Genomic DNA, 10,986 nt, shown 5'->3' on the forward strand with positions numbered 1-10,986 from the left:
TACTCAACCTTGGGTTCCCTATCACCAGCTTCCTTGTCCCCTTCTGCCTTCTGGCCCTTGTCACTGGACTCCTGTACCTCGTTAGTCTCATTTGGTTTTCCAGGGCTCCATAGGGTTTTGTTGACTGAAATCTTTATGGAAGCAGATCACCAAGCCTTTCTTCCGTAATGCTGCCCAGTGGATTCAAATCACCAACCTTTATGTTAGTAGTCAAGTGAAAACCATTTGCACCACCCAGGGACCTTTTTTTTGTTATTATTATGCTGAGTGAAGTTAGGACAGTTCCAAAAAAAAAAAAAAAAGTAGATCAATGTCATTCATGAACATTGCTGTAAAAATCCTAAGCAGCATATTACAAACTAAATTTAGCAGAAAAAAAAAAAGAGGATTTTGACCAGGTTAAGTTTATTCCTAATATGTAAGGTTAGTTTAAGATTAGAAAACTGATTAATATATTTAACCACATTATCAGATTTTAAAATTGTCACCTAAAATTTCAACATATGTTTGTTAGTTTTTAAAAAAAAAAACCTCTTAGTGATTTAGCTCAATTGGCATGACATATTTTATAAAGAAAATGTTCTGCATTCTACTTTGGCGAGTAGCGTCTGGGGTCTTAAAAGCTTGTGAGCTGCCATCTAAGATACTCCACTGGTCCCACCCCCTCTGGAGCAAGGGAGAATGAAGAAAACCAAAGACACAAGGGAAAGATTAGTCCAGAGGATGAATGGACCACAACTACCACGGCCTCCACCAGACTGAGTCCAGCACAACCAGATGGTGCCCGGCTACCACCACCAACTGCTCTGACAGGGATCACAATAGAGAGTTCCGACAGAGCTGGAGAAACTTGTAGAACAAAATTCTAACTCACAAACCCCAAGAATATGGCCCTCAGACACCCTTTTAACTCAGTACTGAAGTCACTCCTGAGGTTCACCCTTCAGCCAAAGATTAGACAGGCCCATAAAACAGAATGAGACTAAATGGGCACACTAACCTGGGGACAAGGACAAGGAGGCAGGAGGGGACAGGAAAGCTGGTAATAGGGAACCCAAGTTTGAGAAGGGTGAGTGCTGGCATGTCGTGGGTTTGTTAACCAATGTCACAGAACAATGTGTATTAATTGTTTAATGAGAAACTAATTTGCTCTGTATACCTTCATCTAAAGCACAATCAAAAAAAAAAAAAAAAACTCTCAGCAAAAATTCAAGAATGAAAGAGAATTTATTTAACCTAATAAAGGGCATCTATAAAATTGTACAGCAAAGATTATACTTAATGTTAAAATGTTGAAAGCATTTCTTTCGAGATTAAGAAATCTATACTCTAACTACTTCCATTCAGCATGTACTAGACATCCAAGCCAGTGCAATAAGATAAGAAAAATAAATGAAGTCTGAGGATTTGGCAGGAAGATAAAAAATTATCATTATAATTACAGACAATATGATGGTCCATTCAGAAAACTCTATGAAAAAAATTAGATGAATGATAGAATTTAGCAAGATTTCTAGGTATAAAATCAATTTCCAAAAGCCAATTGTTTCTTCTATACACTAGCAAAAGTCAGTTAGAAAATGTAATTTTTAAAAGTTATGCATTTTATAAGCAATTTCAGTTACTATGCTATTCATTTCTAGGATTTCTGTGTGTCATTTTCCAAGATCATGTCTTAGGGGTTAGAATAGTTCAGCTCTTTCAACATTTTAAATAAAATGTGAAGCTCTGCTTTTCAGAGAGCTCCGTCACCACTGGTTCACTGACGGTTTATTGACTCTGCTTTTGTTTCATTTATTTCCTCATGTGCTCGGTAATTTTTGCTTACAAGTTCATCCTCAGTAAGATTTGTCTTCCCTGGAAAGCCACGAGTCTTGAGTACCAGCAACATTGCTATAAATCAGTCTAGTGTTCGCATCTGCCGCAACCTTACAGGATTCACAAGTTTTTAAGTTAGTCTCCGGGCTTGGGACTTAGATTTATAGGGCTGAGTTTTCTACCCAGGGCCCAGGGGTGTAGCCCAGTCCTGAGCTACTTCACCCTCAGGCCGCACAGCCCCTCGCCTTTAGCTCTTGGGTAGATTGTGAGTGGCGTCCTGTGTCGGGGGGCAGGGAGGAATCTGAGGGGGAGGGGGCAACCTATGATAAGGGCTGGGTCCACATTTAGGTCAATGCCCCGGCAGTGGTAGAAACATCTCAACAGCTGAAAAGGTACAGATGAGATGAGAATCTCACAGCTTCAGTCCGTGACCAGGGAGATGAGAGCCCCTCACAGGGATTCCCAGGCATGGGGGTAACATCGCAAGTTTTGGAATCGACTCTATGGCAGTGGGTTTGTTGTTTTTTTGTTTATCCTTGCACACAGGGAGACTCCTGCTGACCTCTGTGACACATATTATTGAAGCATAAAGGCACTGGATTTGTGGGAAAGAGAATTTATTGCCAATATGTAACGTCCACGCAATTTTGGCATTTCGTTTTCAATATTAGACTAAGAAGCCTGTGTGATCACAGTGCCGTGTGAAATCAATAAAAGGAACCTTGTGGCTAGCGCTATCTAGTGGAAATATAACATGAGACGCAAATGCAAGCCGCGTGTCATTTAAAAATACCTGGCAGTCAGATTTTTAAACGTTTAAAACAGCAGGTGAAGATAATGATCTTATTAACTCAATATATCCAAAATATTGTTTCTACATATAATCAATATAAAAATATGAAGAGCTCTTTTACCGTTTTTCTTTTGTACCAAGTCTTCAAAATCCAGTGTGTATTTTACAGTTACAACCCATGTCCATGTGGCCCAGCAGCCACATCCACGTGCTTGGTAGCCACATCTGGCTAGTGGCTACCGTATGGGACAGCGTGGATCTATAGTCTGTCAAAATATATCGTGTCAGACTCTAGGTGGTATTAGCCATTGAGTAGGTGAACAAGGATTGGGTGGTGCAAATGGTTAATGTGCTTGGCTACTGTCATGGATTGAATTATTTCCCCCCAAAATTGTGTGTATCAATTTGGCTGGGCCATGATTCCCAGAATTGTGTGGTTGTCCTCCATTTTGTGATTGTAATTTTATGTTAAAGAGGATTAGGGTGGGATTGTAACACCCTTACTCAGGTCACATCCCTGATCCAATGTAAAGGGAGTTTCCCTGGGGTGTGGGCTGTTACCACCTTTTATCTTACAAGAGATAAAAAGAAAGGGAAACAAGCAGAGAAGCGGGACCTCATACCACCAAGAAAGCAGTGCTGGGAGCAGAGCACAACCTTTGGACCCAGGGTACCTGCGCTGAGATGCTCCCAGACCAAGGGAAGATTGATTCACAAGGACCTTCCTCCACATCCAACAGAGAGAGGAAGCCTTCCCCTGGAGCCGACATCCTGAATTTGGACTTCTAGCCTACTAGACCATGAGAGAATAAACTTCTTTTTGTTAAAGCCATCCACCTGTGGTATTTCTGTTATAGCAGCACTAAATGACTAAAATAGCTGCTAACGGAAATGTTGGAGATTCGAGTCCACCCAGAAGCACCTAGGAAGAAAGGCCAGGTGATCTACTTCTGAAAAAGCAGCCACTGGAAACCCTACAGAGCACAGTTCTACTCTGACACACGTGGGTCATCGTGAGTTGGAGTCAACTCAGCAAGGACTGGTTGGCTAGGTAAACAAACCAGGTCAGTCCTACCTGGAACTGACTGGCAACTCCTGGCCACCTAAGAAAATTTTAAGGTCATGTAGGATGCAGCAGGCGCTGCTGACAGCTTCTTCCACACCCACGCTGTCCCATCAGTTTTCTGACCAATCTCCTCTCCCTGTCCCCTGCAGCCCTGGCTGGTTCTTCTGGCAAAAGGATTTGAGGCCCAGTGCTTGAGCATGAAGGGGCCCTGGTGGGCACAGTGGTTAAGCACTTGGCTGCTAACTGAAAGGGGGGCGATTCGAATCCACCAGCAGCACCGTGAGAAAAAGACGTGGCAGCCTGTTTCTGTAAAGCTGACGGCCTTGGAAACCCTGTGGGGCAGTTCTGCTCTGTCCTACGGGTCACTAGGAGTCAAAATCAACTTGACGCCGACAGGTTTTGGTTTTGGGTTTAATCGGGGCTTATACGTTGGTCCTCACAGCTCAGACAGGCCTCCCCAGAAAAGGCAGCGAGGGATGGAAAACTAAAGCATCCCGGGCATCCCTGGGACACACAGTTAAGTACTCGGCAGTTTGAACCCACCCAGAGGTGCCTCGGAAGAAAAGCCTGGCAATCTACTTCTGAAAAATCGCCACGAGTCAGGCAACTGGTCTTGGTTAGTGTTGTGTGAGTGAACACTTTGCAAGGCACTTTCTGGGCTCATCGAGCCCCACTTTGGAGGCAATCCCAGGAAACCCCGTAAAGTACCAAGAGACCACAAATCAAAACTGAATGGCGAAGGCGGGGGCACCCGCTTCTCACTGTCGGAAGCTTGGAGGGCACACCAAAACTGTGTCCTCGACCCAAAGAGCCTGAAGCGCTGAGACCGCTTTCTGCTTCGTGGCACTTCCCCCTGGCCCGGAGACCTTGGGCCTGGCCGCCCACGCTTCCTGAGCGCTGGCGTTCTTCTGAGTCCTCCTTCCCACAGAGGCTCCGGGAGTTAGACCAGAGCTACACCCTGCAAGGTCGTGGCCTTGCAACAACCGGGCGCCAGCAGAGGAGAAGACCCAGGCCCACCCTAGGGACCTCCCCGCCCAGGGACGGAGGAGGGGGTGACAGGGCCTGTCCCCAAGGCCTCCCCGGTCTGGCTAAAGGATGAGGTATCTTGAGCCTCCCTGGGGGAACCCCAAAGCTGTCTGGGAAGGCAGACCCCCCTCAGGGTGAGTTGCAGTGTGGGGGCTCATTCTGGGGCGGAGGTCAGTGGTCAGCTAGGCAGGAGCCATCAGGGAAGGCATCCCCAAGGATGGGGACTGAATGGGGTCATCCCCAAGGACATCCTTACCTGGGAGCATCAAAGGGAGAAGATGCATAAAAGCCCTGTGCAATGGTACCAACGGGACGAGTTCTCATTGGGCCTTTACCATCCATCTCTGCCGTGACGGTGCATAAAGGTGGGGGTTGAAATGTGCCCTCGGCCCGTGCTGGAGCTGGGCGCCCACTCCGCTAGCAGCCGCCTGGGCTAGGGACATAGTCAGCCTGGGGGTGCTGTCCTGCCCATGCCCACCCCCAGGCACTCCCAGAGAGCTTCTCTGGTGTCCCCAAGGGTTTAGCCAAGGACACTTAGGAGCCTGGGGGAGCCTGTCGGGCCCACCTTCCCACAGGCCAGGACCACTGGGTTCTCTGGACACGGCCAGTTTGGATCTGAGTCATCTCAAGACCAACACTGCAGCTTTATTGGAACATACCACACTCTAGCTTCCCGAAATGGGGCATTTTTGGATCTCAAGGGCCAGCCTCGGAGCAGGACTGGCCCTGCCCCCTAAGCTGGACTGACCCCCAGTCGCTCAACTCCAGCCCGAGACCGTCGGGGGCCTGGCCTCAGGGGTCCTGCCTGTCGGCTCGCTTTCTGGGCTGCTGTGGCATGGTGACGAGGATGTCGGAGTCCACCTTCTGAACCATGGTATTGAGAACCGCGTTCTTGGCTGCCTCCTCGCTCACATCCTCAGACGACGTATCCTCAGTGAGGGTCTCCAAGGGGTCTTCCTGGCTCATCTTTTTCTGTAAGCTGAGCAAAGCAGCGACGCTGAGGCCCTGCAGCCATGGCCGCCACTGCATTCCCTGCAAGGTGGGGCCTTCCCACACCTGCAGGTCCCAGCCAAGATTCTGGATGGGCCCGTGAGGAACCCTCACCTCCAGGGTCAGACCTGGTCTATCGCCCAACCCTGGCCAGGCCCTTCACTCTTCCATGGCTCGAGGTTTCTGTCTACATCTTCATCGCTAACACGTACTGAGCGCTTGCTATGTGCCAGGCACCCTGCCAACTGCATTGCGTGGGTTCAGTCCTCCCGAAAACTCTGTAGGAGAGGAAGGCTGGACTACGTGGCTTTACCTCTCTGTGCCTCTGCTTGCTCATCTGTATAATGGGGGATTAACGATAGGACCCACCTCGCATGTGGTTTTTGCGGCAAGGTGAGATGAGGGCCGGATCTGACACATGACATGCTCAGTCAGCGGCAGCTGTTGTTATTACCATGATATCATTTTTACGAACGAAGAAACCGAGTCTCAGAGGTGTTGGGTAATGGTGGCGCAGAAACAGAAATCCAGGCCCTTTGGCTCCAGTGCCTATGTTCTTAACTATTATGCCCTTTACTCTGTTGCGTCGTACTCCTCCTCTCTATACTGCGGCAAACTCCTATTCATCCTTCAAAGCCCTACTCAAATGCCACTTCCTCTGAAGCCTGTTCTCGCTCTCCACACTGAAGGTGCTTCCTTCTTGGGCTCCTGTAGGTCTTGCACATCCTTCCATCAGAGCCTGCATGTGATAAGTGTTTGCATATCTGTCTCCCCACAGACGATGACTTCCTCAAGGGTGGAGCCCACCTACCTCTGACAGTACAGCCCCTGGCACAGTGCCTAGCCTAAAGTTTGAGGAGGGAAGCGGGAGGTGGGATGAGGAAGACCAGAGGCAGCGACCGCTTTGGTACAGAGCAGAGGGCACTGCGGGACCTCAGGCAACCTCCGCACCTCACTGGTCCTCAGGTTGTCTCAGGTTCGGGAGAGCGTTATAGGCTCTGTTGGCCCAAATCCCAGGAGGGGTGGTTCTGCCAAGCAAGACAAGTCCCCTCCAGAGGCCAGCAGTGCCCACAGAGGGGCTGGGTGGAATCCAGTTCCCAAATGTAGCTACTGGCGCCAAGGCCAGAGTCGTGAATGAACCTGGGTCCTTAAGAGCCCTGGACGTTCAGACAGGAAAGGAGAGCTATTCAGAGAGCTGGTTCCACGCCCGTCCCCTGTGCTCTGGGAAGGGAGGGAGGCCAGGGCACTGCTGCAGCGCCCCTGGAGGCATCTCCAAAGGCAGTGTCCAGCCCAGACAGGCAGACAGCTGCCTCCTGGTTGGGGGGAGAGGACAGAGAGGACCTGGCCAGGCTGGGTGAGGAGAACCAGGCAGGGAGGGAGCTGGCAGAGGCTGGGCCGGAGCCAAGGAAGCAGGCAGACACCCAGGGGAGCTAGGAGGCTTCTGAAGCCACAGGGTGGCCTGCGTGTCGCTAGGCCTTCTGACCACGGAGCAGCGGTGGACAGTGTCGGCCATACTCTCCGTGACAACGGCTCGGGAGCAGGCTCTGTGCTGGCCGGAGCCCAGACCTCGCACACCCACCTTAACTGTGAGGACATGTGCTTGATTCTGTCGGCGAGGGGCTGATTTTGCGTTTCCGGCAGCAGGAAGCAGAGGTATGAGGCCAGGAGAGCCAAGGCGCAGGACAGACTGGCAGGCAGGATGGAGGGGGTCTGGCTGATGAGCGAGATCCTCAGGGACGAGATGGCTCCAGCCGCAAAGGCCAGAGACACCAGCCCCAGACCTGTGGCCCTGGAAGGGGAAGTGAGAGCTTGTCTGGGAGGCACCCCAGGCCCCGAGGCTCAGGGCCGGCAGAAGGGAGCCGCCCCCCTGCAGCCCCACACCCTCCAGTCTCCGCCCCGTCCCAGCTCGTTGCAAGACTTTGGAGAATTGCGTTCTCCATTGATTCAAAGTAGGTAAGGATTTCTCTGGGTCTGCTTCCGGGGGGCTCAGGCTTGGGAGAAATAGAACCATACAGCACTGTGTGGGCGTGAGCCAGGAGGCACGGGCAGTGACACCCGGTGGGCAGGGACCACAGCTGCCATCAGTGTGGGGGTGAAGGGTCTGAGCTCAGAGGGAGTGCGTGCGGGTGGGGCTCTGGAGTCAGACCGCCGGGGCCCGAATCCCGGCCCTGCCATCGGCTCCATCTGAGCATTAGCAAGGGTCTTGTCCTCCCGATTTTCTTATCTGCAATAGGGTTCGTCGTGATAGCATTGGGGAGATCTGGGTAAGAGGGGTAATCCACGGATTTAGCACAGCGCCTGTCACCAGGTAAATGCTCAGTAAGTTCAGCTGCTCTTATGAATGCTGCTCCTGGCCGGCCGTCCCCAGGCCCGCTCACCCCGCTCACCCCCAGGCCCGTACCTGAGCACAGTGGGTAAGAGCTCGGCGGTGTAGATGAGGAGCAGGGTGACTGAGCCGGCCAGGCTGAACTCTCCCAACAGGATCACCAAGAACACCGTGAACTTCAACCCTGTGGCCAGCCAACATGGCCACCTGAGTCTGGGCCCATCCCCCCGTCGGGGTGGGGTGGGGGGAGCCCTCCCTCCGTCCCTCCCAGGAGGCATCTAAACAGTCTGTCCCCACCCCCTGGTCAGCCCGTCAGCAGACCCAGGCATTTGGCCAGAGGAGGGTCAGCCTGTCTGACGTCCAGCCAGGCCGTGAACTAGGACATCTGCAGTAGGAGAGCTGGTCAGCAGGGGTGGGGGGTTCCACTGGGGCCCCGCTGGCCTCACAGGCTACCATCACCAGGCCGGACCCAGCCCCCATTCGGTGCTCTCTCTTCTCTTCCAAATCCTCACCCAGCTGCAGCTTGCCTCACCCCACCTCACCCCACTTGCCGCTCCCTCCTGGGGCATCCACTTAGCACCCAGGCCCGCTCAGCAAACTCCCCCCGTGTCCTGTGGGCCAGGTCCCTGCTCAGGGTTCTCTCACCTAGGCCCTGCTCCCAACTCTCCCCTTCATCCACGTTGGGGTGGACTGGGGCCTGAGCAGCTAGGACTGGTGTTAGGCCTTCCAGGATGCCCAGTTCTGGGCAGCTGGACATGTACGTGGAGGGAGAAAGAAAAGAGCCAGCACCCAGCGAAGCCCGTTTTGCGGGCGTGGTGAAGCTGGAGGCTGGAGGCCCTGCCCACGGGCCTGGATCTGGACAGTTTGCGGCTTTTCCCTGTCCGCTTCTGCTGGACCCCGCCCCAACCCCACACCCCACTCTGGCGCCAGGACGCAAGCAGAGATCTAGTTCACCTTTGGGAATTCTATTCCCAGTTTCTCTCACATGTTGGAGGGTTTAAAATATCTCTGCTTGATTCACTTACAAAGACCCACTTTTAATAATCGATTTGTTTTCACCAACTGCCAGTCAACACTGCCAACATCTAGGCGGGGAGGGCCCCTTCAGACACACACAAGCCCACTCCCCAGAGAAAGGGAGCGCCCAAGGCTGATCCTGGAACAGCCGAGAGGGCTCTCGCAGACAGCAATCCTAAGTGTGTGTACGATGACCTCTTCACGGCCACATCCCAGCCTTGCTACTCTCCAGCTCTGTGACCTGGGTTCTATTCATTGACTTAGGGCCCTTTGAAATGTTCAGGGTAACTGCCAGCCCTGCCCTGCTGCCTTCTTTAGTTCTCGGCCCTGTGGCAAGCAGGGCACTGAGTCCGGAAACTGAGGCCTCCACACAAGAACATCCTGAGAGCTTAGCCTAGTCTTACGCTCGGTCTTCAGCGGGCGGGTTATTTTTCCTGGTGAAATTACAGACCAAAACCAAAAACCAAACCCATTACTGTGGAGTCAGTTCCACCTCATGGCAACCCCATGTGTTACACAGTAGAACTGCTCAGTAGGGTTTTCTTGGGAGTCTCTGGGTGGCGCAAATGGTTAAGCTCTGAACTACCAGCCAAAAGGTTGGTGGTTCAAAGCCACCTAGAGGGGCCTCGGAAGACAGGACTGGAGATCTGCTTCTGAAACGTCACAGCCTTGAAAACCCTATGAAGCAGTTCTACTCTGCACACATGGGGTCACTATGAGTCAGAATCAACTCAGTGGCAACTAATGACAACAATCTTCATGGAAGCAGATCGCCAGGCCTTTCTTTCGTGGAGCTGCCGGGTGGGTCTGAACCACCAAAGTTTGGGTTCATAGTTGAGCGTAAACTGTGCCACCCAGGGTCCTTCAAAGTTACAGAACAGGTTTTTCCCAGTCAAAGGAGCTACAGATGAGAGGCAGAGCTAGGGGTAGCAAAATATTTTTGCCAGCATCTGTTCACTTTTAGCCATCAGATTTGCTTTGGACACGCACTGGAATCAGGTGGAAGAAGGACGGCTGCTCTCCCGGACAAGGACAACGGCTCTGGGCAACGGGCCAGCCTCTCTCAGGCCTCTGAGGGTGTGCGTGGGCCCTGTTTGGGCCCTCCCACTGCCGGGACGCAGGCAGTGCCCCCGGGACGGAGCCTGCTCCCAAGGGGCACCCTCCTCAGCGTGGGTGGGCTCTGGGTGCAGAAGGCCAACCCCCGGGTGTCTCAGGTTGCTGGGCCGGCAGGTGCACTCAGGGAGGGTCAGAGGGAGGAGGAAGCTGGGCGGAGAAGGGTGCCACCTGGTGAGCTGTACCTCGTGGGAGGAGAAGGACAAGCAAGCACACCAGGGAGCTTTGCAGGAGAGTCATAGCCAGGGTCCACTTCCTCCCCAGGTGCTCCAGGAGCAAGATGCAGCACAGCCGGGCAGGCACTTCCAGGAGGCTGGGAATCATCTGCCGGGCGTAGGGGCTCACGCCAAAATCCTTCATCTTGAAGCTCAGTGTTAAATAGGTGTAACCGACGGAGAACCTGGAACAAAGCCAGGAGAGGGACAGACACACACACAGAGCAAGGCTTAGAGGCAGAAGACAGAGGGGGCAGGGGGGGACGGAGGGGAGACATTCGCACAGAGGTCTGTGATCTCCGGGCCTTGCCTGTGGCTCCTGCCTCTTGCTCCCTGGCAGCCTGACCATCCCCTTGCCCTCCGTGTTCCTGGCTTCCAAGCCCTCTGCAGGGCCAGCAGCCGGCCCGAGCACTCACCACAGGCAGCCCATCACCACGACCACCTTGCGGAGGTGCCTGTTGCTGAAGAAGGCCAGCACGGGGGTCTTATTCGTTTTCTTTCCAGACAGGTGCATCTACGGGACCAGCAGGACTAGTCAGAGGTGGAGCCGAGACCCTAGCTTGCTCCCCTCCACAAGACCCGCGACCTGTCCCCCACAGCCCGCCTGCCCCCCACAGTGCCC

At 52.9% G+C, this 10,986-nt stretch overlaps 1 protein-coding gene across 1 annotated transcript in view; it reads right to left on the reverse strand.

Annotated features, from left to right (window-relative positions):
• Window positions 1-5,495: 5,495 nt before the first annotated feature.
• SLC22A14 (solute carrier family 22 member 14) overlaps window positions 5,496-10,986 on the reverse strand; it is a 15,214-nt gene continuing 9,723 nt past the window's right edge. Inside the window, exons 7-11 of the mRNA XM_023732201.1 lie at window positions 10,781-10,878; window positions 10,335-10,549; window positions 8,095-8,275; window positions 7,273-7,482; window positions 5,496-5,682 (exon numbers count right to left, since the gene is read on the reverse strand). Of these exons, the coding sequence (XP_023587969.1) occupies window positions 5,496-5,682; window positions 7,273-7,482; window positions 8,095-8,275; window positions 10,335-10,549; window positions 10,781-10,878 (891 nt within the window). The remainder of the gene's footprint in view (window positions 5,683-7,272; window positions 7,483-8,094; window positions 8,276-10,334; window positions 10,550-10,780; window positions 10,879-10,986) is intronic.

Source organism: Trichechus manatus, unplaced genomic scaffold (genome assembly GCF_000243295.1).
Source record: "Trichechus manatus latirostris isolate Lorelei unplaced genomic scaffold, TriManLat1.0 scaffold00049, whole genome shotgun sequence".
Lineage (NCBI taxonomy): Eukaryota > Metazoa > Chordata > Mammalia > Sirenia > Trichechidae > Trichechus > Trichechus manatus.